Source organism: Mobula hypostoma, chromosome 12 (genome assembly GCF_963921235.1).
Source record: "Mobula hypostoma chromosome 12, sMobHyp1.1, whole genome shotgun sequence".
Classification (NCBI taxonomy): domain Eukaryota; kingdom Metazoa; phylum Chordata; class Chondrichthyes; order Myliobatiformes; family Myliobatidae; genus Mobula; species Mobula hypostoma.
Window position 1 is genome coordinate 52,341,121 of NC_086108.1, and position 27,118 is coordinate 52,368,238.

The 27,118-nt window shown below is 39.9% G+C and overlaps 1 protein-coding gene across 4 annotated transcripts in view; it reads right to left on the reverse strand.

The window, feature by feature from the left end:
• LOC134354801 (5'-AMP-activated protein kinase subunit beta-2-like) overlaps positions 1-27,118 on the reverse strand; it is a 58,999-nt gene that overhangs the window by 14,375 nt on the left and 17,506 nt on the right. For 3 of the 4 annotated variants that reach the window (XM_063064083.1, XM_063064085.1, XM_063064084.1), the window contains exons 2-5: positions 18,044-18,272; positions 14,188-14,354; positions 7,669-7,762; positions 4,036-4,150 (exon numbers count right to left, since the gene is read on the reverse strand). In XM_063064083.1, coding sequence (XP_062920153.1) covers positions 4,036-4,150; positions 7,669-7,762; positions 14,188-14,354; positions 18,044-18,211 — 544 coding nt within the window. In that variant the 5' untranslated portion in view covers positions 18,212-18,272. The remainder of the gene's footprint in view (positions 1-4,035; positions 4,151-7,668; positions 7,763-14,187; positions 14,355-18,043; positions 18,273-27,118) is intronic. The other variant, XM_063064086.1, reaches the window with a different exon arrangement.

Here is a 27,118-nt window from a genome sequence, read left to right on the forward strand (position 1 = left end):
AGTAATGCTGTTTCATTTGGCTGTATTCAGGGATATTCACATATGGTTAAATAACAATTAAACTTGAACTATTCTTTCCAGCTCCTACCTATTACTGTTGTAATTAGCCTTTCTGCAATTTATCCCAATTTAGCACCTGAAGTCCAGTCTTTTCCTCATCAATAACTATCTGAAATTTTACAGTTTTGATCACTATTTCCAAAATGCTCTCTGATTAAAACTCTGATCACCTACCAATACAAGGTTCAGGATAGCCCCCTCCCTAGATGAACTGTCTACATACAGTGTCGAAAAAGGATCTCTTGGATGCACCTAACAAATTCTACTTCATCTAACACTCTTACATTAAGAGAGTACCAGTCCATAATGGGAAAGTTAAAATCATCTCCAATAAAAAAATGTATTGCTGTTACATCTTGCCATAATCTGTCTACATATTTGTTCTTTTATCTCCTGTTGACTATTGGGAGATCTACAGTACAACCCCATCATAGTGACTGCACCATTGTTATTCGTGAATTCTACCAACATTGCTTCACAGAATGAGCCCATGCATGTCCTCTCTAAGTGTCACTGGCACATACCCGTTGATCAGCAGTGCAACTCCCTCATCTATTTTACAATCTCTCTCTAATATGTCTAAACCTTCTAAGAAGTTGTTTCCCCCAGAATGAAAGTTAGTTCAATTCAAAGTAAATTTAATATCAAAGTATGAATATGTTGCCATATTCATTTTCTTGCAGGCATTTTGCAGGAAAATAAAGAAATAGAATAGAATTTATGAAAAACTGTTGGTGAGTTGTGGATATGTTATTTTGTCACTGGAAGCATGGTGCACTTGAGGGCTACCCAGTACAATCCTCACTGTTTTGATTTGACACAAATGGTGCATTTTGCTGTTCATCTCAATCTTCCCGTCACAGAAAGTCAAGATCATCTATTCAATTAAATATTGAAAGAGAAACTGGCATTCAAGGTTGAGCTAAAGGCAACTTTTCTTCAGTAATATTCTTAAAGGGACTTTTTTGGCATCAGTCCTTTTTGCAGCGGGGTTCCCAGCTTGAGCCACCATGAACTGATCGGTTTACATCCAGTTAAATTTTTTAGTACATTCCACAGCACAGACCTCTTTAAAATCAAGGACTTAACTTTAGTATTCTACAGGCCACTTCAAAATCAGGCATCCGTTCAAACTCAGAAGTAGTACCTCAATGAACTGGGTGCCCAAAAATGCTGCTATGCCTTATACATAATATGTCAGTCATGGTAACACTCATACTTTTTATGAATCTCTATGATTCAAGTCCCGTTTTAGTGATTTGAATACAAGTTTCTGTATTGACACTTCAGCACTAACTGAGGAAAAGTGCATGTTCAGATACCGTCTTTCTGATGAGATGTTTTAACAAGTTACCCCTCAAGAAGAGCAGGAAAGTTTGCATTGCTTCCTCATCAATGCTTATTTCTTAAATTGCAGTAAAATAGCTTGTCCAATTATTATTTCATTGGGATAATATTTTGCTGAGATCCACATAGATATATCAGGAAATATGCCCTTGATGAGGCTATTCCAGAATGATGATTTTAATGTAAATTATGGGGCATCTGCATTGCACATGTGGACCAAGATCCACTTCCACAAATTTCCCAGTTCTCATGTACCTATGACCCTATTGGAATGAATGAAGAAATCAGCTGACTGAAAGGCCTGTAAAACACCTTAGTCTTACTTTCATTATTTTAAACAGCTCCTGAGTAAACTTAAATGTTTTTTGATGTTTAAAAGCAATCACAATATTAAAATGAAACAGTGGCAAGCCTGTGGGCAAGGACTCTCAAAATGTCAAAACCATTCTGTCAGTGCAGTCAGTCACTTGCACTTGACCATGTCTCACACTACCCTTAACATTGAAATGCTGGAAGCTAGAATTCTCGGAGGAAGATCATGCCTCAAACCACCCTAGAAGAATAAAACAGCACAGTAGAGAATCAGAGCTTTTGCTGTTCTTTCCAACTGTTGGATCTGACTGATTAATTCTTAGATTACACTCTTTAATTCTTATTTTCTTTGCAGATTAACAATTAATTCTGCGCTTTATTTTAAGAAGTCCTAATATTTTTGTTGTTCAGTAGTATCATCTGCATATCTGAGGTTGTTAATATTTCATCTGGAAACTTTGATTCCAACATTTGAGTCCTCTCGACCAGCATTCCTCATGATGTGTTCAGCATATAGATTAAATATGTAGCGTGACTGTATACAGCCTTGTCATACTGCTTTCCCAATTTTGAACCAGTTTGTTGTTCCGTGTTCAGTTCTAACTGTTGCTTCTTGATCTTCGTAAAGCTTCTCATATGGCAGATCAGATGTCCAGGTATCCCCATTTCTTTAAGGATTTGCCACAGTTTATTAGGAAGGGTGATTGATAAGTTCGTGGCCAAAGGTAGAAGATGAGTTATTAACTTCAAACTTTCTGCATAATCACTCAAAGAGTTGACCTGCATGTGCATGTAATGAGAGCTGTACAGCTCATCTCCTTCTACCTTAGGCCAAGAACTTATCAATCACTCCTGCAGTGGACACTTTCTGGAGGTCCAAGATCCATATGCTCCACAACCGCTAGACGAAGTGTGTAAATGTAGGAGGGGACTATGTTGAAAAATAAATGTGCTAGGTTTTCTAAAATTGACTCCTTCTACCTTAGGCCATGAACTTATCAATCACCCCTCGTATGGTCCACACTGTCGAAGTCTCTAGAGTAGTCAATAAAACATAGATAAATACTTCTCTGGAATTCCCTCGATTTCTCCATTATCCAACGTAGGTTAGCAATCTGGTCTCTGGTGCCTCTGCCTCTTCTAAAACCAGTTTGTACATTTGCCAGTTCTCATTCTCATTGCTAGAGATTTGCTTGCATGATCTTTAGCATTATCTTGCTAGCATGTGAAATTAGTGAAATTGTTCGGTAATTTGAAAATTCCTTTACATTTCACTTCTTGGGAATTGAGATATAAACTGATATTTTCCAGTCTAAAAGCCATTGTTGGGTTTTCCAGATCTGTTGGCAAATTGCATGCAACACTTTTACATCATCACCTTTTAGAGCTTTAAACTATTCAACTGGAATCCTGTCACATGCTGCAGCCTTATTGTTGGCAATGTTTTCTATCGTTCATTCAACTTCACTTTCCAGAATGTCCAGCGTTAGATTGATCAGAGTCATTGCAGGTGTCCTTGCTGTTGGGGGATCTTTCCTGTACGATTCTTCTGTGTATTCCTGCCATCTCTTTTTGATGTCTTCTGCTTTTGTAAGAGCCTTCTCTTCTTTGTCTTTTATAATACTCATTTTTGCATGAAATGTTCCTTTGATTTCTCTCATCTTCCTGAATAGATTTCTTGTTTTTCCAATTCTGGTGGCTTCTTCCACTTCTTTGCAGTGCTCCTTTCTAATATACATATAACAGTTTAATATGTCTAGTGGTTATACAAATTATAATTCTAGAAAGCTCTGGAAGCTTCCTTGTTCTACATTATTTGAATAAGTGCTTTCTCATTGGTTGACAATTATCTAAAAATTTGAATTGAGTTTTCCTTATCTGTGGGTATAAAAATAGCTGTTCTATGCTCGTTGTCATCTTGGTTCCTCTCTCTTTCTTTGCTTAGTAGACCTCTGTCACTGTCTGTTCAATTTTCCTTTGTTTTATCAACACTTAATAAAATGATCGTGAAGCAACAAGTTTTGTGCCTCTACTTACAAATTCTACAAAAACCTTGGATGAAAACATCAGAATCCAACCAAACTTAACAATAATGACTATATTCAAATTTGCTCTAGTACAACCCAAGGTAATAAATTGCTTTACATTGATACACTTCTCTCGATTAAAAAGAATGAATATTAATTTAAGTGGCAGGTTTAAGTTCAATTTTGCCCCCTTGTCCCATAGTTAAATATGCTTCTTTACATTTTTAGTAAGTCAATTTGTGATTTTCATATTGATTAATTATACTAACTACAGCTATACGCACCTTACCTGAGTTATCTGAACACTCCAGTGAATCCAATTTAAGGGCATCAAACACCTCAAAATCAGATTTCTTCACCTGAATAACATTATTGATTGTCCCAAGTTGGCTGGTTGTCACTGGCTGTGAAGTAAATAATTAGAGAGAGGCAATTTTTAAGTTTTATAATTGAAATACATTTTCATGCATAGGGGTTCTGAAAGCATTTCATAAATATTATCTTTTATTATAACTTTTCGGTTGAATATCATTTGTACAAGGTTTTCATCCACATATTTCCAAGACAATTTATATATTGTTTGAGTCAAAAAAAATCAACATAAGAGGCCAATTTAGCCCATCATACTTACACTATCAACTTCCTTGTATGTTTACATATTTCGTATTTCAAAATATTTAGCTAATTCTTTTTCAAATGTTACTTGTATATATTCCACTTTAACATAATGCTATTGTAAAGACTTCTATCCTAAGTATCTGTGACGGAGAGCACTCGGTAAACACACTCTTTACACACGAACACACACACACACACGAACATTGCCTTGTCATTTTGCTGTCATGGTGGTGAGTGTATGCACTTCAATGTCTTCCCCAGTACATTCTCATAAGTAGCTCACTGTTTCTCCCTGCATTACCACATACATTCAGAGTCAGACACCAAAGTTTAGATAAATTTCGTTCTTTATTTGTCTTTAACTGTAAGTGTATGATTGTGCTGAGTGTTCTGCTGTTTCATGCTGTCCTCTCCTGGCAGTTCTGTGGTGCCCGCTGTGTCCTAAATCGAGCTAGGGTTGGCTTTATGTTGCCTTTCCTGCCATACACAGCGGAATATTCCATTTCTTTAGTAATGGGGATATGTAAATGTGAATGTTATTTGTATACAGTATTTAATATAGATCAAAAAATGTAGATTAAACGAGGTTGGAGGCGACATCGGATGTACGACAACTCGGGCAGAGTTTGCAAGACATTACTTCCTACAAAGCGAAACCCAACAGCACGAATAGCAGCGATGCTTTATTAGATGAACTCAATGACTTCTATGCCCGCTTTGAAAAGGAGAATATAACCACAGCTGTGAAGATCTCTGCTGCACCTGATGACCCTGAGTCTCATTCCTCATTCAGCCAGAGACTCATTCCTCCGAGATGCAGCACAGAGCGTCATAGGAAGTCATTCCTGCTTGTGGCCATCAAACTTTACAACTCCTCCCTTGGAGGGTCAGACACCCTGAGCCAATAGGCTGGTACTGGACTTATTTCATAATTTACTGGCATAATTTACATATTACTATTTAAATATTTATGGTTCTATTACTATTTATTATTTATGGTGCAACTGTAACGAAAGCCAATTTTCCCCGGGATCAATAAAGTATGACTATGACTGTGTTTCAAGAGGCCAATGTTAGGCTGTCTTTAAAGAGGGTGAACCCTCATAAGGCAGAAGGTCCCGATGGAGTACCTGGTATGGCTCTGAAAACCTGTGCCAACCAACTGGCAGGAGAATTCAAAGACATTTTCAACCTCTCACTGCTACAGGCGAAAGTTCTCACTTGCTTCAAAAATGGCAACAATTATACCAGTGCCTAAGAAGAATAATGTGAGCTGTCTTAATGACTAATGCCCGGTAGCACTCACATCAACAGTGATGAAATGCTTTGAGAGGTTGGTCATGACTAGACTGAACTCCTGCCTCAGCAAGGACCTGTACCGATTGCAATTTGCCTATCACCACAATAGGTCAACAACAGATGCAATCTCAATGACTCTCCACACGACCTTAGTCCACCTGGACATCACAAACACCTATGTCAGGATGTTGTTCATCAATGTAGCTCAGCATTTAATACCATCGTTTCCACAATCCTGATTGAGAAGTTACAGAACCTGGGTCTCTGTACCTCCCTCTGCAATTGGATCCTCGACTTCCTAACCGGAATACCACAATCCGTGCGGATTAGTGATAACATCTCCTCCTTGCTGTCGATCAACACCGGTGCACCTTGGGTGTGTGCTTAGCTCTCTCTCTCCATACCCATTTTTGTGTGGCTACACATAGCTCAAATACCATCTATAAATTTGCTGATGATACAACCACTGTTGGTAGAATCTCAGCTGGAGATGAGAGAGTGTATAGATGCGAGATATGCCAACTAGTGAAGTGGTGTCGCAGCAACAAGCTTGCACTCAACATCAGTTATGACGAAAGTGCTGATTGTGGACCTCAGGAGGGTAAGACAAAAGAACACATACCAATCCTCAGAGAGGGATCAGAAGTGGAAAGAGCGAGCAGTTTCAAGTTCCTGGGTGTCAAGATCTCTGAGGACCTAACCTGGTCCCAACATATCGATGCAGTTATAAAGAGGGCAAGACAGTGACTATACTTCATTAGGAGTTTGAAGAGATTTGATATGTCAACAAATGCACTCAAAAACTTTTATAGATACACCGTGTAGAGCATTCTGACAGGCTGCATCACTGTCTGGTATGGTGGGGGGGGGGGGGCAGGGCTACTGCACAGGACCAAAAGAAGCTGCAGAGGGTTGTAAATTTAGTCAGCTCCACCTTGGGTACTAGTCTTCAAAGTACACAGGACATCTTCAAGAAGCGATGTCTCTGAAAGTTAGCGCCCATTATTAAGGACCTCCAGCACCCAGAGCATGCCCATTTCTCACTGTTGCCATCAAGTAGCAGGTACAGAAAAGCCTGAAGGCACATACTCAACAATTCATGAACAGCTTCTTCCCCTCTGCCATCTGATTCCTAAATGGACATTGAACCCGTGAACACTACCTCACTTTTCTTAATATATATTATTTCTGTTTTTTGCATGATTTTTAATCTATTCAATGTATGTATGCTGTAATTGATTTACTTATTTAGTTATTCTTCTTCTATACTATGTATTGCATTGAACTGCTGCTGCTAAATTAACAAATTTCATGACACATGCCGTTGATAATAAATCTGATTCTGATATTTCTGTTTAATTTGTAATATGATTGTAATTACATTGTGGGGAGTTTCATATTCTAATTCATGTGTTCATTTAAGTTACCTTTGTTGGCAATTAAAGATGGTATGCCCTAGTGCTGAATTAAAGGAGGTCATTGCCCTCAGTATGAGAGAGAAATATAGGGACTGCCACTTCACAGTAGACAAGAATAAGTACAGAGCTATTGTGTATCTTGTAGGTCTCTTTTTGTACATATTGGCAATTTTTTCACTATTTTCATTAATTTTTGTAAGATTAATATTCTTTGCACCTAATAAACATCCTTGCACTACAGTGCTAAGCGACTCAAGCCATTTTTTCTTTGGTAAAATTAAAGGTCGTAACCCACATTTTTAACAGGGCCTTCATTCCATTTATAATAATTCCAGAGGAAACCCAATATATAAATTCGTTAACCAGTGCAAATACAGTTTACCATTCCCAAACTTTATTAATCCTTTCCCCCACCTAACCTCCCAATGGCAAAGGTCATTATTGAAATCATTCTGTAATTAGCAAGAAATTATCCCACTTTGCAATGTAGATACAACACAATATATTTTCTCTATTTTCATTTTCTCCTAACCATATCATAGACTTTTTAAAAATCTAAGTGTATTAAAAATTAAATGAGCACATACCTCTGATGGATCATGAGCCCACTGTCCATCTACAAAGAACTTGTATTGGTGCTCTCCTTCAGGCAGATCAAGGATAGCAACAAAGTCATTGTGGCTGTTAAAAGTTAGAAAGGCTACACTGTATTATTAAAAACTTTATGATCAAACAAAATTAACATATTTTTGCAATATCTTTTCAATTTTCTCATTTTCCCTCTTGTAGAAAAAAAACTCTGTAACCCTGAAGTCTTTATTATGAATTTGTAACATTTGTAAACCTGTAATGTAATAAAATGGGGTCTATGAAATCCTAAGGTGCTTTGCTAGTTTGGGTGAGAAAACTTACAGGTGTGTTTGCATTGTATGAGAACAAATTATTTTCTTTGATGACAGGCAATTGTTTTCTGGCCTGGGGGATGTTTGACAAGAAAAACAGGATGAAACTTCAAAACATCAAATGTGTGAACGAAATAAGGAAGATAACAGAGGAATGAATATAATGTTATGGAATGGAGCAATCTAATCACTGTTAAAAAAAAACTAGGTATAAAAGTATTTTGATTTAAACAGAAGAACAGAGCTATATTTCCAGATGAAACTTGGCTAGAAGTATATCTCCCCTTGCAAGTAAAATAATAAATGTGTTAACAATGTGATCCACTGTGAATTTGTTGTAGGTTGGTCCTGACTCATTATGCTGCAAAGACATGACTTCTGTCTCGGTCCTGCTCGCCTACATTGGAAGACCTAGCTAAATGGTACCTGACACCTTTCTGACTATCTCTGTGCAGTTCAGTCCGTTCAGGATCCAGTTAGAAGCTACTGGGAAGCTAAATGGCTCAGAATGTCTAATATTCATCAAGTTTTACATCCACACTATATATGGAAATGCAGAGCAGGTTTATTACCAAAACTCCTTATGTGAGGCTGTGCTAAACCAAGAAGAAGCTGGAAATTGGCAACTCTTTACATGCAGGTCCAAAGGGAATCATCAAATATTCCCGCTTAGGACGAATACAGATAAAACCACACTCATGGCCAAGGGTACTTCAGTAAACATAATTTTAGGACATGTAAAAATCTCTTGATCCTCTAAAACTGGTGGACGCCAGACTGCAGACTCTCATTGTGGGTGTAGTTTTCCTTTAAGAAAAAGAAAATGAGGAAAGTGTGCTGGTCTGCAAGTAATAAAACTGAAAATACAGAGCCCTTACTCCCCGACTTCCTATTATCCTGCTGACAAATGTACGGTCTCTGGAAAATAAAACTGAAGACCTCAGAGCAAGTTTGCAGTACCAGAAGGAAATCAGGAACTGCTGTGTACTTTGCTTTATGGAAACATGGCTCAACTCCACCATTTTGAATGCAGCACTGCAGCCCGAGAGCATCACCATCATTGTAAAGAGAGAACAGCTGAATCTCTTAAACATAGAGGAGGTGGAGTATGCTTCATGATTAACTCATTATGTTGCAAAGATGTGGCTTCTCTGCCTCAGTCCTGCTCACCCAACCTGGAATATCTCGAGGTCAAGTGTCGTCCATTTTATCTACTGAGGAAGCTTTCTGCTTCATCCTGATTGTGGTGTACATTCCACCCCTGGCCAACATCAAGGCAGCACTGGAGGAGCTGAACACTGATTAGCAATCACAAACTAGTACACCCTGATGCCTTTTTGATCATTGCAGGGGATTTTTAACAAGCCAGCTTGAAGAAGTCTCTGAACAAGTACCACCAACATATCACCTCTTGAAACAGAGGAGCCAACACACTTCACCACAGTTATACCACCACCAAGAACACTTTCCATATCATCCCACGCACATACCTTGGAATGTCTGATCACCCGGGGTACAGACAGAGACTGAGGACTGCAGCACCAATGGTGAGGCCCACGAAGGTATGGTTAAGGGAGGTGGAGGAGCACTTACAGGATTGCCTTGAATCAGTGGACTGGACAACATTCAGGGATTCATCTTCAAATCTTAATGAATGTGCCACAGTTGTCACTGACTTCATCAAGACCTGTGTGGCTGCATGGATGTCTTCAAGAACATACCAGATAAACCCAAGTGAAAAGCCATGGATGAACCAGGAGTTTCATGGGCTGCTGAGGGATAGATCTGTGGCATTCAAACCTGGTGATCCAAAACTACGCAAGAAGTCCAGGTTTGACGTATGGAAGGCTAGTCTAAGAGTGAAAGAACAATTCTGATAGAAGTTCAAGACACCTGTCAGCTCTGGCAGGGTTTACAGACCATTACTTCCTAAAGGAAAAACCAGACATCATGAATGTCTGTGATGCTTCAGTCCCCATGTGCTCGATCTCTTTTATGCATGCTTTGAAGGAAGAATAAAACTAAGCCTGTGCAAATCTCTGCAACATCTGTTGACCTTGTGATCTCGGTTTCAGAGGCTAATGTCAGAACATCCTTCAGGAGGGTGAACCCTCTGAAGGCATCAGTCCCTGATGGTGTACTTTTAGGGCACTAAAATCCTGTAAACACAAAATGATCTGCAGATGCTGTTGTCAAAGGAACACTCAATGCACTGGAGGAACTCAGCAGGTCAGTCAGCATCAGTTGAAAAGATTAGTCGACGTTTCGGGCCGAAACCCTTCGTCAGGACTGAAGGAAGAACTTTGGGGAGGGTTTGAAGAATGCTGGTAATTGAAAAAAACAGTAACTTGAAAGACAAAGGGGAGGGGGAGGGGAAGCAGGGAGGTGTTTGGCAGGAGAACAATGCGCAGTAGTAGAAGGAGGCGGAACTATGAGGGAGGTGATGTGAAATAGGGATAGAGGAAGGGAGGGGGAGGGAATTACCGGAAGTTGGAGAATTCTATGTTCATACCAAGGAGCTGGAGACTACCTAGACGGTACATAAGGTGTTGCTCCTCCAACCTGAGTTTAGCCTCATCATGGCAGTAGAGGAGGCCATGTATGGACATATCTGAATGGGAATGGGAAGCAGAGTTAAAGTGGGTGGCTACCGGGAGATCCTGTCTGTTGTGGCGGATGGAGTGGAGCTGCTCGATGAAGCGGTCCCCCAAACTGCGTCAGGTTTCACCGATGTAGAGGAGGCCGCACCGGGAGCACCAGATACAATAGATGACCCCAACAGATTCGCAAGTGAAGTGTTGCCTCACCTGGAAGGACTGTTTGGGGCCCTGAATGGTGGCAAGAGAGGAGGTGTAGAGACAGGTGTAGCACTTACGCTTACAGGGATAAGTGCCGGGTGGGAGATCCGTGGGGATGGACTTGCGGATAAGTGAGTCGCGGAGGGATTGATCCCTGTAGAAAGCGGAGAGGAGTGGAGAGGGAAAGATGTGCTTAGTGGTGGGGTCCTGTTGAAGGTGGCGGAAGTTGCGGAGGATAAAAACTTGTACCAACCAATCGGCAACAGTGTTCAATGACATCTTCAATCTCTCACTGCTGCAATCAGAGGTTCTCAGCTGCTTCAAAAGGGCAATAATTATACAAATGCCCAAGATGAGCAGGGTGAGTTGCTTCTACGACAAGTAATAAAGTGCTTTAAGAGGTTAGTCATAGCCAGAACTAACTCTTGCCTAAGCAAGAGCTTGGACCTGCTGCAGTTGCCTATCACCACAATAGGTTTACAGCAATTCAATCTCAGTGGCTTTGCACTCAACCTTAGATCACCTGGACAATACCAATACCTATGTCAGGCTGCTGATAATTGATTACAGCTCAGTATTCAACACCATCACACCCTCAGTACTAATTAGCAAGCTCCAAAACCTGGGTCCTTATACCTCCCTCTGCAACTGGATCCTTGACTTCCTTATTGGGGTCCACAGTCAGTTATCACAAATAACTTCTCCTCCTCACTGACAATCAACACTGGCATACCTCAAGGATGCGTGCTTAACCTACTGCTCTACTCTCTCTTCACCTGCAACTGTGTGGCTAGGCACAACTCAAGCGCAATCTATAAATTTGCTGATGACACAACTATTGTTGACAGAATTTTAAATGATGGCAATGGTATAGGAGTGAGATAAGTCAGCTGGTTGAATGGTGTTGCAACAACAACCTTGCACTCTACGTCAGTAAGACCAAGGAAGTGATTGTGGATTTCAGGAAGGGGAAGTCGAGGGAACATACACCAGTCCCGATCAAAAATTCAGCAGTGGAAAGGGTGAGCAGCTTCATGTTCCTGAGCGTCAACATCTTTAAGGATCTATCCTCAGTCCAATATATTGATTCAATTATAGAGTAGGCACAATAGCGGCCACACTTTAATGTGAATTTGACAAGATTTGGTATATTACCACAAACTCCAGCGATTTCTACAGATTACCATGCAGAGCACTCTAACTAGTTGTATCACCACCTGGTATGGAGGGGCCACCCAAAAGGATCAGAAAAGGCTGAAAAATTGTAAGCGTAGTCAGCCCCATTATGGGCACTAGCTTCCCCAGCACCAAGGACATCTTCGAAAAGCGATAGCTCAAGAAGGATGCATGCATCGTTGAGGACCTCCCTCCTCCCCCAGTACATACCCTCTTCTCATCGCTACCATCAAGGACATGGTACAGGAGCCTGAAGACACACACTCAGCATTTCGGGACAGCTCTCCCATCCGTTAACAGATTTCTGAACAGACAATTAATCCATTAACACTACCTCACCATGGCCGGCTGGTGGCGTAATGGCATCAGCGCCGGACTTCAGAGCGAAGGCTCCCGAGTTTGAATCCAGCTGGCTCCTTTGCACGCTTTCCATCCGTGCTGGGTTGAGTGTTGAGCTAGCAACTCAGCCTCATAAAAATAAGAAAGCCTGCTAAAGAAACGTCGCCGTGACGGCGTCCCGATGACTCCACTCGGAGATAAGGGCTTTCTTCTTCTTCTTCTACTACTATACTACCTCACCATATTTTCTCTTTTTGTACTACTTAATTTTTTTAATTTCTTTTTGTAATTTATTGTATTTTATTATGTATTGCACTGTACTTCTGCATAATACAACAAATTTCATGACATATGCCAGTGATATTAAACCAGATTCTGAATTATTTAGACAGTAATAACAAACCCAACCGCACAATGACACCAAATGTGTTTTTTCCAAGTGCTGTTTACTCATTCTAAATAAGAAATGTGAAGTTCCAGATACATCCATACTTTCTAGTAATTAAAATTGATTGCTCTGCAGTTAACTAAAATAGTATGCCAGTGGATGAATAAGGCAGACATATGATGGAGCATACATTGGAAATAATAAAGTTTGTTTAACATATCAAACAACTTTTCCTAATCAATAGGAAGGAATATATGTTGCAGAGGATTAATCTTTGGGCTTGTCAAGTGTCTCACCGCCATAGCGTTGAGTGTACAGGGACTGGCTGCAGGAGCTTTGATTACTTCTATGGGAATAAAACCATGAGAATGCAATAGTATCATGGGAACATGAAAGTTATGTGAATACAGGGCATGTGTTGACTGGTTCTGATTGGAAGTTGTGTCTTTCTACCTATTTGAACCAGTCTGAGAACCCTTGGTTGTAACATAACAAAGGAACGTACAGGTCGTCCAAATAAACTGAAAAAAGGCATTCAACTAATAAATACACAGTAGATATTGGGAACCAGGGTACAAAATCATGCAATTCTGACTGATATACTAAATAGAACCAACTATTTTAAGTGTTTTAGATTTCTCACATTCCAGTATTATCTTGTTTAGTTACAATTATCTTATAGGTTTATATGTAAAAATGATACCTTGACTGCAACATGAATGAAAGCTACTAATTCTTAAAGTAACACAATTGCTAGGTGTTTCCATACTTCTCCATTTGTGTTGCTTCTGTTGTCAATCATAGTGTAATAATTATTTACAAAAATAAGATTTCACATAGACTTTAACAGCAAACAATATAAGCAAAGGTGCTTCAAAATACAATCGTTAGTGAGACACCCTTTGAAGGCACAAGAATTGCAGGTGTCAAGATGCAAAGTAGGAAGCTGATATAGTGATTTTTAAAAAAAGCAATCTAGATTTGTCCTGGAGAATGACAACAAGCAATTTATTGAGGAATATATGCATGTTACTCTGTAAATGCCGGTAAAGGGAAATATTGTCACTCATCATGCCACTGCAAAGCTATATTTTGGCACCCACACACACAAACACATATAGATAGCACAATAGTCCATGTAATAATTTTTGATTATCCAACGTACTCCTAAAAAAAAAGGCTGAAACTAGTTGAATAAGCAGCAATGTTACTAAAGCTCAACACTAAATAGGCTATTTAAGTATCATACTTTAGCAGAGATTCTATGAAGACTTTGGACGACTTAAGCTTTAGACTTAGATAACAGGGTGTATTCTTTTAGGATAAAATAAAAGTATTCTGAAAATTGAAACTCAGCATATGAGATTTTCTGAAGGCCAATCTGGCTTACCAAAATTATACTGAAATGCAAAGATATGGAAACATCCCCTTCTGTAGAATATGATAGTATGCTTTTGTAATACCAAATGGATCTTAAGCTACTTGTAAATTACACACATGTACCTTTTTATAAGTGGAATCTTGGCTTGCCAATTGTTGAAGGATCCAGAAATGAATACTTCTTTTCCTCCACCATTCCAGCGGATGACAGTGGGACGAGCTTGTTGAGAAAACTTCACAGACTCATCCACATCAGCGTGCCAGGGTGCAAATTCCTTATCAGTGAGAGGCTAAAATATCAAAACACAAGTGAAAAGGTAAAACTGGAGAACACATAAAATAGGAACAGAAGTAGACAACTTGACCCCTCAAGCTTTAATAATACCCTAGCTGATTTGACTATAACCTCAACTCCACATTTCTATCTTTCCAATAACTTTACATCTTCTTACTTATCAAATACAAATCTACTACAGAGCCTTTGAGCAAGGATTCCAAAGACACTTAGCTATTTGAAAAAAAATGTTCCCACACTTGTCTTAAATGGGTGTTGCCTTATTTTAAATTGTGACCCTCAGTTCTAGTTTTTTTCCCCCCACAGGAGGAACCTTGCTTTCCACATCCATCCTATACAAGATCCAAGACCTCTCTTGTTCTTCTAAGCTCCAAAGGATACAGACCCAAATAACAAGAATACAAAAACTTAAATAACGGGAGCAGGAATACCTTACTGGCCCCTCAAGCCTGTTCAATCATTCAGTAAAATCACAGATGATTTTCTGTTGTTTCCCTTCCCTTTCTCTACATCATCTGTTTCCTCTAATGTCTGGAAATCTACTGATCTCACTTTTGAACATGACCAACATCCAAGCCTCCATAACCCTTCAGGATAAAGAATCTCAAAGATTCACCATTCCCTGAGTGAAGAAATTTCTCATTTCAGTCCTTACATGGCCTGGTGTTTAATTTGATATTTTGACGACTTGGTTCAGGAGCCTCAGAAAGCATCTGTCCCACCAAGTCCTCCCAGAATGGTAAATTGTTGTAACAATAGAAATTTCTGTATTGCAAATCCTGTAGTATTGATTTGAATTGTGTTCTTTGAGAGTCAAGATGGACTATTGACAATCAAAGTGAACCCTAGTGTCATTCAAGAGGGAAGATTTTCTAATTACTTTTAGTATGTAACAAACCTATACAATCAAGATAATAACATTTGATGGCATATAATCTGCAAGCAGAACGTAATACAGCACAGACACACACACAACCCCCCCAAATAGCCAACCATCTCGGTATATTTATCTTCCTCAATCACAATTGGAAATTCTGACAGAGGAGACCAATTTACTACCCTCCCCCCGACAAACATTCCTTGCAACATCCTGTAGCAGAGCCAATTATAGCATTTGCCTTTTCTCCTGCACTATTTTCCTTCTTCACATGTGTATCTAATTCCAACTGAAGCATATCTTGGATTCAAAACACATGAATTCAAATTTACACTGTTTGGTTCCTAACTTCAACTCTCCTTTCTAGGCAATACCTAGATGTGTGCACAAAGGCTTATCATTGAGAAAGATGGATATTAGAAAAATGACTTTTTTGTCAATTAGAAATACTACTATAAAACAAGCAGCACTAAAAAGGGTACTTCCAATTGGATGGGTCAGCATTCATGGTTCACTCAGATTCTTGGCACTTCTTGGATTCTTGACAACTAATGCTGTCAACATACTCTTCTGTTCCTTTCTCCCCAGTGTTTTATGTAAAGACCCATGGAATGCTTCCATGCCATTCATTTCAATTATTTCTAGTGAATGCTGCCGGTGGTGTCGTGGCACCCACACCAGACTTCAAGGCGAGTGGTTCCGGGTTTGAATCTAGCTGGCTCTTTGCATGCTTTCCATCTGTGCTGGGCTGAGCGTCAAGCTAGCAACTCAGCCTCATAAAAACCAGACAAATGCTAAGGAAATGGCAAAGTTGCCACCCAATGCACAAGGCGTGGAAAGGAACAACAAGACTCCTTGTGGTGGTTCAACATTTTCTGCATTCCGGTACAGGTTTAAAATTGAATTCCATTTTGAATTTATTAGTAGCTATTTGATGTGTATGGCCCTTGGTTTACAGCTCATCCATATGGCACCAAATCAAAATAGTGCTTTTATAAAGGTCATCAAGATTGCACTATATAAATTTATATTTCTTTATAGAAAGTAGGGAAAAAAAGTTAACAGGATTCTACCACACCCCTGAGAACACTCAAGTCTTAACTGAAGGCATTTACTCAATGCTATGGGCAATCATAAAATATCTCAATTAAGTATTTGTGAAATATCTAACGGAGAAAATAAACATATTTTGCATGTGGTAAGGACCCATAAACAACAATCAGTTTTACTGGTTATGGATAGGGTATAAATAAATATGCCAGTAGAATATTCTGCAAACAAAAAAACCATGGGGCCTTTTCTGTTTCCAGAAGAGGGCACATAGAAATAAAACATCATGGATAATGATTGGCAGGCCAATGGCAACCAATGCAGTGGTCTGTCGAAAATTGCATTACACTCAATTTCTTCCAGAACCTCCTTCTAATGTGGCAATATACACAAAATATTTTGAGGATTGGAATGATTTTGAGAGTAAATTGCACAGGAGAAGAGAGTGCTAGGGGTAGTTCTGAGAAAGCATAAATAAAGAGGGCAGAGGAGAGATAGGCTGGTGACTAGCAGAATGGAGGGGGAGATCAGGAATGTCAGCTAATCGGGAGCCATGGGGATGGGGCAGTACAAAGAAGTGATTGCAAAGGATATAAAAGCATGAGTAGGACTATCACAGATAAAATAAATGCCTTCGATTTTCCATTATCAACACAGGTAAAGCAGAGAAGTGACATATGCCTCACTCCTCCATTTCCTGTGGTAATTTCATACATCTTGGAGATACAGTAGAATTTTGTGCAAGTGATGTCAAATGAACACAGTGCTCTATTCAGCACCCCTACAAGTATTAGTATTAGGATGTCAAGGGTGCTGAAGTGCCAAAATCAACGTAGGCCAGTCTCCTCTTCTGACATGCAAAACCGCCTTCCATGCTTACAGTGTGGAAAGGATAATGGAATATTTAGAGTGTTACCATCAAGTTCTAGATAGAGTAGATGTGGAGTGGATGTTTCTTTAGCGGGCAAGTCTAGGACCACAGGGCACATCCTCAGAATAAAGGGATATCTCTTTAGTCAGGGCATCAAAGATTACAGGAAGAACGCAGGAGAATGGGCTCAGAGGAACAATAAATCAGCCATGGAATGATGGAATGGTGGGGCAGACTCAAAGGGCCGAATTGCCTAATTCTGCTCCTATGTCCTCAAAGTTCAAAGTAAAATTTATTTTCAGAGTACATACATGTCACCACATACAGCCCTGAGATTCTTTTCCTGTGGGCATACTTAGCAAATCTAGAGAACAGTAACTGTAAACAGAATCTGTAAACTGTAAAAAAATGTGCAAATGATAATAAATACAAAAATAACAAGTATGAAATAACAAGATGAAGAGTCCTAAAATGAGTATAGGCATTCCCTTTTCTTCAACAGCCTGGTAGTTAAGGGGTAGCAATTGTTCTTGAACCTGGTGGTGCGAGTCCTGAGGCTCTTTTACCTTCTACCTGATGGCAGCAGTGAGAAAAGAGCGTGGCGTGGGTGATGAGGAACTTTGATGATGAATGCTACTTTTCTTGGGCAATGTTTTATGTAGATGTGCTCAATGGTTGGGAGGATTTCACCCATGATGTACTATCTTTTATAGGATTTTATGGTCTTGTCAAGTTTGGGGGTCTTTAAAAAGTCACAAGCTGAATCTTGGTGATACACAGCAGTAAATTTAGAAACTATCCTGCCAGTAGAATAGTTAACAAACAATTTGTTCTTAAATGGAGTAAATATTAAGCTAGAAACAAGCAGTATAAATTCACACTGCACCTTTGAGCCTTGCGTATGAAAGATGTTGGGATCATCAGAGCTATCCACCATAATCTTATGACGTTCATTCTCCTTTGATGATTGAGAAATTCCCATGTTGTCAGCACGCTGAGACTTGTGGCCTCCATGGCGATCTGCTCCCATGCGATCACTACTGGTGTTCCCCATTGCATTAATAGTCCTGATGCTATTGCTCCTATATTAGAGTAACAATTCCACAAGCAGGTTGCTGTATGGATAAAACAAATTTTAAAAATAGCTGTTTGTTAAAAGGATAACAATCCACTCTTGCCCATGAACAACACTAAACACCCAAACTATAGAAAAAGACACGTGTAACTAGCGCAGGGGTTTCCAAACGGGGGTCCATGGACCCTTCAATTAATGATAAGGGTCCATGGCATAAAGAAGGTTGGGAACCCCTGATCTAGCAAATGTAGTACTTAACATTATGATGCAGACTTTATCTCTTGTATTATATTTACAATTTGGGTTTTAGAATGTTAGAAAGACTTTACAATGTACAAATAGCTGGAGGAGAATAATTTGTGCAAGTATTTAGGCTTCTCTGATGATGATTTAGTGTTCAAATGTACTGTTTAGTGGAATTGAATTGTTCAAAATTTTGTAGTGTTTTTCTACAAGATTAGTTATCTGCTGATAGGCCAACAGGCCATGATACTTCATGATATGTTACACAACAATACTGAATGAGACATTCACAATTTTCCTTTCAGTTTAGCACATTTGTAAAGGAAATGAATGTATGTAACAGTAAATAAATGAAAAATAACCATTCTAAATGGTGCCTGGCATGAGTACTTGGGTCTAAACTGATTAGGCAAATATTAAATACAGTGGATTCCAGTTAATTGGGACATCAGTTAATCGAAGCAGCCACTTATTTGGGACAACTCTTAAAGAACAAAAACTACTCAAGAAAATAGCCGGGATTCCCTTTGTTTATTTGGGACACTGTGCCATTTAATTGGGACAGGTGACTATTGCCAAACAGTTCTTAACTAGCATCAGTCATGTGAACTTGTGTGTCCGTTTGACACAACACCATGCTTAGAATGAAGTTTCTTTAATAGTATCAGCTGGTGTGTTTGTGTTCAAAAAGCAGTTATTTTTCTCACTAATAATTGGTGCGAAATAAGCAGCAAGGCAATTTAGAACTGTTTTGCTCACTGCGGTTTCAAACTTTCAAGCTTGGAGATGCCAGGAATGACCTGGAGTGAAAATAAAATGGTTTTACTCCTTCAACAAGTTATGAATTATTAAAACTTTGAAGGTATCAACAATAATCTTGAATGTTACAATGAAAATGAAGATTTGGAGGATGCAATCATCAAAGGCAGTCAATTTTTTCTGCTGATTTTGTTCATTTACAGAAATTAAAAAACAGCAGTGTACACTGGATGAATGCCTCCATCGATAACTATTAGGAATTAATACATAGTACTGTAATAACATTAATGTTCTAATTTGTTCTGTATTTACAACCTGATAAAAAGATTTTAAGTTCAGAGTTCAATTGCACTATATATTTGCAAAATAACTCATTGCTCACGAAGCTTAAATACTTGGACATATTTTTTTCCTGTGACCCTCTAACCATAGGCTCATAATGAGTTAGCTAGTACTGTGAATGCAAATTAACAGTAACATAACTCTACAATGCATGAGAATAACAATGAAAAGACCATTTCCAATAAATAAACACATCTAGAGTAACTATGATTCTGATGAACATAAAACAAATGTTTGAATTTTCCTTTAAGGGAAAGTAGGACTGTTACTTGTATAAATACTAACACACCCATATAAATTTACTGTTCGCCTGAAAGCTATAACTTAACTCATACCAGTATAAGTTTAGATTAAAGTTGTATTGACAAAATATTTTAAACCATAACAAACACAATAAAGAAAAGAGCCCACTACACATATACTAATTAGCCTATAGTGTGCACATAACTGTTGGAGCTCATTTTTGTGTAATCAATCTGGTTTGCTTCACTTAATTTACTCACGGTACAGGTGTCCCCCACTTTTCCAACGTTCGCTTTACAAAACCTCACTGTTACGAAAGACCTACATTAGTACCCTGTTTTCGCTTTCAGAAGGTGTTTTCACTGTTACGAAAAAAAGCTGGCGAAAAAATCAGCACACGCCCTGAGCAGCCGCTCTCCCCGGATTCGGAATGGCATTCTAGCCAGCATTGCTTAAACACATGCCTGTGAGCAGCCATTTGCAAGATAAGTTCTAAGGTATCAGAAAGGCCTGAAAGAGCTCGTAAGGGTGTTACACTTAGTGTAAAACTAGACATAATTAAGCATTTCGATCATGGTGAACAAAGTAAGGACTAAGTGAGTTTGGCTTGTGGAAGCTGATGAAGATGATGTTGAAGAGGTTTTGGCATCACATGACCAAGAACTGATAGATGAAGAGCTGATGCAATTGGAAGAGGAAAGGATAACAATCGAAACCAAATGCAGTAGCGAACTGAAAGTGAAGGAACTGCGTGAGATCTTCACTGCAATAATAAAGTACAACTTTAACTTTGAAAACGTATGTCGGTTTAAGGGATATTTGCAAGATGGTTTGAGTGCTTACAAAGAACTGTATGATAGAAAAATGCGCGAGGCTCAGCAGTCAAGCAAGCCTTCCACATCAGCCACAGCAGACGACGAACCTCGACCTTCGACATTGAGGCAGGCAAACATAGGAGAAGATGAGCTGCCTGCCCTAATGGAAACAGACGATGAGATGACACCCCAGTGTCCCACCACCCCAACACCCAGGCCGCGGACAGATACCGATTCGTGCAGAACGCAGCAGTAGCCGGGAGACACACAGCACATCTTTAAGGAAAAAAGCCAAAATAAACATGCTAATTAATTATGTGCCAGGCAGCACCTAATTAATTAGCATGTTTATTTCGGCTTTTTTTTTAAAGATGTGCTGTGTGCCTCCCGGCTACCGCTGGACCCCTGCGTGCTTCGCGGCAATATATCGGTCGGCGGCCTGGAGGGTGGGGGCCACTGCACCACCCCAACCTGCGACAACTCAGCCTAACACACCATCAGTGTGCTCGGCGCTGTTTTCCCAATTCCGGTAAGTGATACTACACTGTACATACATTATTTCTACTTTATATAGGCTGTGTATTTTTACCTGTTATTTGGTATGATTTGGCATGATTTGGCAGCTTCATAGCTTAATGGTTACGGGAGAGAGTGTATTTGCCAACAGCGCTTGCGTGAGATTTTCTGCCTACGGCGCTTGTGCGAGATTTTCGCCACAGAGAACAGTGTAGCAATGATTGTGGAAAAGTATTTCTACTTTATATAGGCTGTGTATTTATCACGTCATTCCTGCTTTTATATATGTTACTGTTACTTTATGTTTTATGTGTTATTTGGCATGATTTGGTCGGTTATTTTTGGGTCTGCGAACGCTCACAAAATTTTCCCATATAAATAAATGGTAATTGCTTCTTCGCTTTACGACATTCCGGCTTACGAACCGTTTCATAGGAATGCTCTACCTTCGGATGGCGGGGGAAACCTGTACCGAGCAATTCTGTCTGAAAACACAGTCCAAGTGAATCATAAATAAATTTCCACATAACATCTAAGGACAAAGTGTCGAACTGTCTCCAAGGTCGTGTGAAAACTAGCTATCTAAAACTTATCTGCACAATAACTGCAAGACCATGACCTTGATGAGAATTTTCCGACACCAGTATCTGTCCTTCCAAATCAACTCATGTTCTTCTGCTATGTTTGTTGTCTGTTTCTATTTTCCTTCTTTCTTCTTCTTCCTCCAAAACTCCTGCACTCTCTCCAGAAAATGGTTATTCTTGATACCTCTAGAGTGTTGTGGGGCATCTTATTTGCAAGACAATTCCAATTGGCTAATTCAACAAGCCAAATTTATCAATCAACTGAATTACTTGACCATATAACGTAATTAAAGGAACACAATGCATTTTGAGAAAATCTGCGGAAAAATACCCTACAGCATAACTGCATTAATAAAATGAAGCATGGTCTTAAACCAGGGTATTACATTCCTCTGATGCCTGAAAATTGAAAAACATTTCTAACAATTAAAACTGTAAAAGATTGACTAATAGAGGTTCAGATTTTCTTAAAAACAATAGCTGAAAGATTCATCTCCGTGGAATTACCAATAGTTAATAGTCATGCAACAGGAAATAATCAAGACTTCCTTCCTGTTGCAATTGAACCAGCAGTCTAAACTTGACTTTTCAGCAAACTGATATAGAAGATAACACAAAACAGAAGCAGGAATAATATACATAGCCGGCCTGACATTATACCTGGCAAGGTACTGAGAACCTGTGCCTACTAACTGGTTGGATTTTTCAATATCTTCAACCTATCACTGCTGCATTCTGAGGTTCATGAATAAAATTGACTGAACAGAACAGAATGAATAGGATGACTGGCAGGAGGCAAGAGCGGAAATAAAAGGGGGTTTTCTGGTTGACTGCTGGTGACTAGTGGTGTCCCGCAAGGGTCTTTGTTGGGACCACTTGTTTTCACGTCATATATCAATGGTTTCAATGATGGCTTTGTGCCCAAGTTTACGGATAATCCAAAGATAGGTGGAGATAGTGCTGAGGAAGCAGGGAGTTCGCAGAAGGACTCAAAGATTAGGAGAATGGGCAAAGAAGTGGCAGATGGAATACAGTGTAGAGAAGTGTATGGTCATGCACTTTGGTAGAAGAAATAAAGGCATAGACTATTTTCAAAAAGGGCAGCAAATTCAGAAAACAGAGATGCAAAGGGTCTTGGGTGTCCTTGTGCAGGATTCCCTAAAGGTTAACTTGCAGAGTGAGTCGGTGGTAAGGAAGGCAAATGCAATATAAGCATTCATTTTGAAAGGACGAGAATATAAAAGCAAGAATGTAATGCTGAGGCTTTGTAAGGCATTGGGCAGACCACACGGAGTACTGTGAACAGTTTCAGCCCCTTTTCTAAGAAAGGATATGCTGGCATTGGAGAGGGTCCAAGGTGAAGATATGAAAAGCGTTTGATGGCTCTGACCCTGTGCTCCATGGAGTTTAGAAAAAGGAGGGGCACCCCATAGAAATCTATTGAATATTGAAAAGTCTAGATATAGTGGACGCGGAAGTGATGTTCCCTTTCGTGGCAGAGTCTAGGAACAGAGGGCACAGCCTCAGTATACAAGGATATCCCTTTAAAACAGAGTTAAGGAGGAATTTCTTTAGCCAAAGGGTGATGAATCTGTGTAATCTATTGCAATATACAGCAGTGGAGGCCAAGTATTTGGGTATATTTAAAGCAGAGGTTGATAGGTTCTTGATTAGTAAGGGCGTCAAGGGTTACAGGGAGGAGGGAGGAGAATAGGGTTGAGAGTGATAATAAATTAGCCATAATAGAATAGTGACGCAGACCCAACAGACCAGATGGCCTAATTGTGCTCCTATGTCTTATGGTCTTACAAAATTTGTTGTTTTGTAGCGGCAGTGCAGTGCAATACAATACATTAAAAAGTGCAAGAGAGCAAAATACTCATGTTCATAGGTTCATGGACTATTCAGAAATCTGATGATGAAGAAGCTGCTCCTAAAACATTGAGTGTGTGTCTTCAGACTCCTGTATCTCCTCCCTGATAGTACTAATAAGAAGGGGGCATGTCCTGAGTGGGAGGGGGTTCTTAAAACCTCTTTGAGGCATCACCTTTTAAAGATGTTCTTGATGGTGGGGAGGCTAGTACTCATGATAGAGCTAGCTGAATTTACAGCTCTCTGCAGCTCTTTCTGAACTTATGCATTAGTGCCTCACTACCAGACTCTGATTGAAACCTGTTAGAATTGTTACGAGAATACACATAAAATTAAGATGTTTGCTGGCCTGGGCTAGCATCAGTGGCATCAGCAGTTGGTCTGCCACCTGCCCTCAGGGGAAGGAGAGATAAGGAACAATGGAGCAGCGTCTGGAGATGTGTAATGAAGGGACGTGGGAGAGAGAGAGCTGTCTGGAGCAGCTCCCCCCTTTGAACCCTGAACTGTTTGAAGTGATGGACAGGCGATGCCCCAGCAGGGGGATAAAAAGGGACAGGTTCGCTAAGACAGGGACACACACGCCACCCGAGGTAACGAGACCCTGGAAGCGGTGCGCCTCTCACGAGTGGGTGAGAAGTACCAGATAACGACAAGGGTGGAAAGGTACGATCAGCGGGAACCCGGTGTGTGTCCGCCCTTGCCTGGGTGCCGGGTTCACTGCAGAGGATCGACCGCATCTGGAGGAGGGGTCACAGTCGGTGACCTCAGGTGACATCACCAAGGACCCGCCCAAAAATTGCTTGTGAGCAATATCGCTGGTCTGTGAGTGAAGCAGTGTTCTGAATGATCAGTTGTTCCTGTTCTCTCTGTCTCTCTTCCCGCACGTTGTCCATCGCCATGGCAACGATTACTGCGAACTGAACTGGACTGAACTTTGAGTCATTTTGAAATTTGGTCATTCACCCCTAGACGACGATAGAGCTTGATTGATGCTGTTATCTTAATTCTGTGCACATGTGTGTTTATCATCGCTGAACTGTTGCATTTATTATCCTTTCGATTACTGTGTTGCTTGTTTCTTTAATAAAACTTTCTTAGTTCTAGTACTCCAGACTCCAACTGAGTGATCCATTTCTGCTGGTTTGGCAACCCAGTTACGGGGTACGTAACAGAATGCTCTCCACGGTACATCTGCAGTAATTTGCTTGAGTCTTTGGTGACATACCAAATCTCCCACCTCCTTCAAAAAGGACAACAATTGTACTGATGTCCAAGGAGAATAGAGTGAGCTTCCTCAATACTAACCAGCAGCACTCATATCAACCATAATGAAGTGCTTTGAGAGGTTATGGATAGAATTAACTCGCCTGAGAAAGGACCTACATCTGCTCCAATTCGCCTACTACACATTAGGTCTACAGTAGATGCAATCTCATTTGCTCTCCATTGGAGAACCTGGACTACAGCAAAACATATGTCAGGCTGCTGTTTATCAATTACAGCTCAGCATTCAACACCATCATCCCCTCAGTACTAATCAACAAATTTCAAATCCTGGCCTTTTTATCTCGCTCTACTTAACTTCCTTATCAGGAGATCACAGTCAGTGTGGATCATAAATAACATCTCCTCCTCACTGACGATCAACACAGGTGTACTTCAAAGATGCATGCTTAGCCAACTGCTCTATTCTCTTAATACTCATGACTGTGTGGCTAATCACAGTTTAAATACCATTTATAAATTCATAGATGATATCTTATTTGTTGTTAAAATCTCAAATGGCAACAGGAGGCATACAGGAGTGAGACAGGCCAACTGATTGGGTAGTGTCTCAACAACAACCTTGCACTCAATGTCAGCAAGACCAAGGAACTGATTGTGGGCTCCAGGAAGGGAAAGCCAAGAGAACACATACCAGTCCTCACTGAAGTTCAGTGGTGGAAAGTGTCAGCAGCTTCAAGTTCCTGGGCATCAATAGCTCAAAGATGATCTATCCTAGGTTTAACACATTGATCCAATCATGAAGAAGGCATACCAGTAGCTATACTTCATTAGGAATTTGAGAAGATTTGGTATGTCACCAAAGCCCCATGCAAATTTCTGCAGATATATGGTGGAGAGCATGCTGACGAGTTGCATCAAAGCTGGTATGGAGGCTTCACTGCACAGAATCACAAGAGACTATAGAGTGTTGTGGACTCAGTCAGTTCCATCCTGAGCACAACCCTCACCACTATCAAGGTCATCTTCAAGGGGTGGTGCTTCAGGAATGCTGCATCCTCCAGTAAAAACTTCCACTCTTGGGACATGCCCTTTTCTCATTACTACCATCAGGGAAGAGGTACAGGAGCCTGAATAAATCAGGAACAGCTCCATCATCAGATTTCTGAACGGTCCGTGAACCAATAAACACTACTTCATTATTTCTTTTGTTTCTCACTATTTATTTTGTAGTTCATAGTATTTTTATATCTTTGCACAGTACTGCTACTGCAAAACAACAAATTTTACTTCATAAAAGACAGTGAAAATAAACCTGATTCTGAAAAATGTCACAGCAGAATCATAAGGATTGCTTCAACGTAAATAATATTTGCCATGGAAGTTAAGGATGACTATCCAGATGCTGTTTACAAAACAAGTAAATTTGAAGTGTAAAAGAACAAATGGACCCACCAAAAGAAGATTGGCACACGTCTGTAACAGAGGCGACAAATATGCTACAACTAATACTACACAAACTTCACATGCCTGATAATGAGGTGATAATTGAGAAAGGCATCTATATCAAAGAAAAAAGGCATATGTCCAGATATAGAGAAAAGTCCATTACCCAAGTATTTGCTAAATGACACAAGGGGGTGCACAGCTATAGATCCTGGTTTTCTCATTATTGAAGGAGGAATGTAACATACACTCAGTAGCCACTTTACTAAGTACACCTGTTCATTAATGCAAATATCTAATCAGCCAATCGTGTGGCAGCAACTCAATGCATAAAAGTATGCAGGCATGGCCAAGAGGTTCAGTTGTTCAGACCAAACATCAGAATGGGAAAGAAAAGTAACCTAAGTGACTTTGACCGTGGAATGATTGTTGGTGCCAGACAAGGTTGTTTGATCCCTGGGATTTTCATGCACAACAGTTTCTAGAATTTACAGAGAATGGTGCGAAAAACAAAGAAAAAACATCCAGTGAGTGGCAGTTCGATGGGTGAAAGCACCTCGTTAATGAGAGAGGTTAGAAGAGAATGGCCAGATTTGTTCAAGATGACAAGAAGGTGACAACAACTTAAATAATCATGTGTTACAACAATGTTGTGCAGTGAGCACCACAGAATGTACAACACAACAAATTTTCAGGTGGATGGTCTACAGCAGCAGAAGACCATACTGGGTCCCACTCCTGCACTCAGCGTACTGAATGTAATATTAGTTGATTCAGCTAATGTTGGGAAATGCAGCATGCCACCAACTGTTTCACTTAAAGAGGCTATTTCTATAAATAAA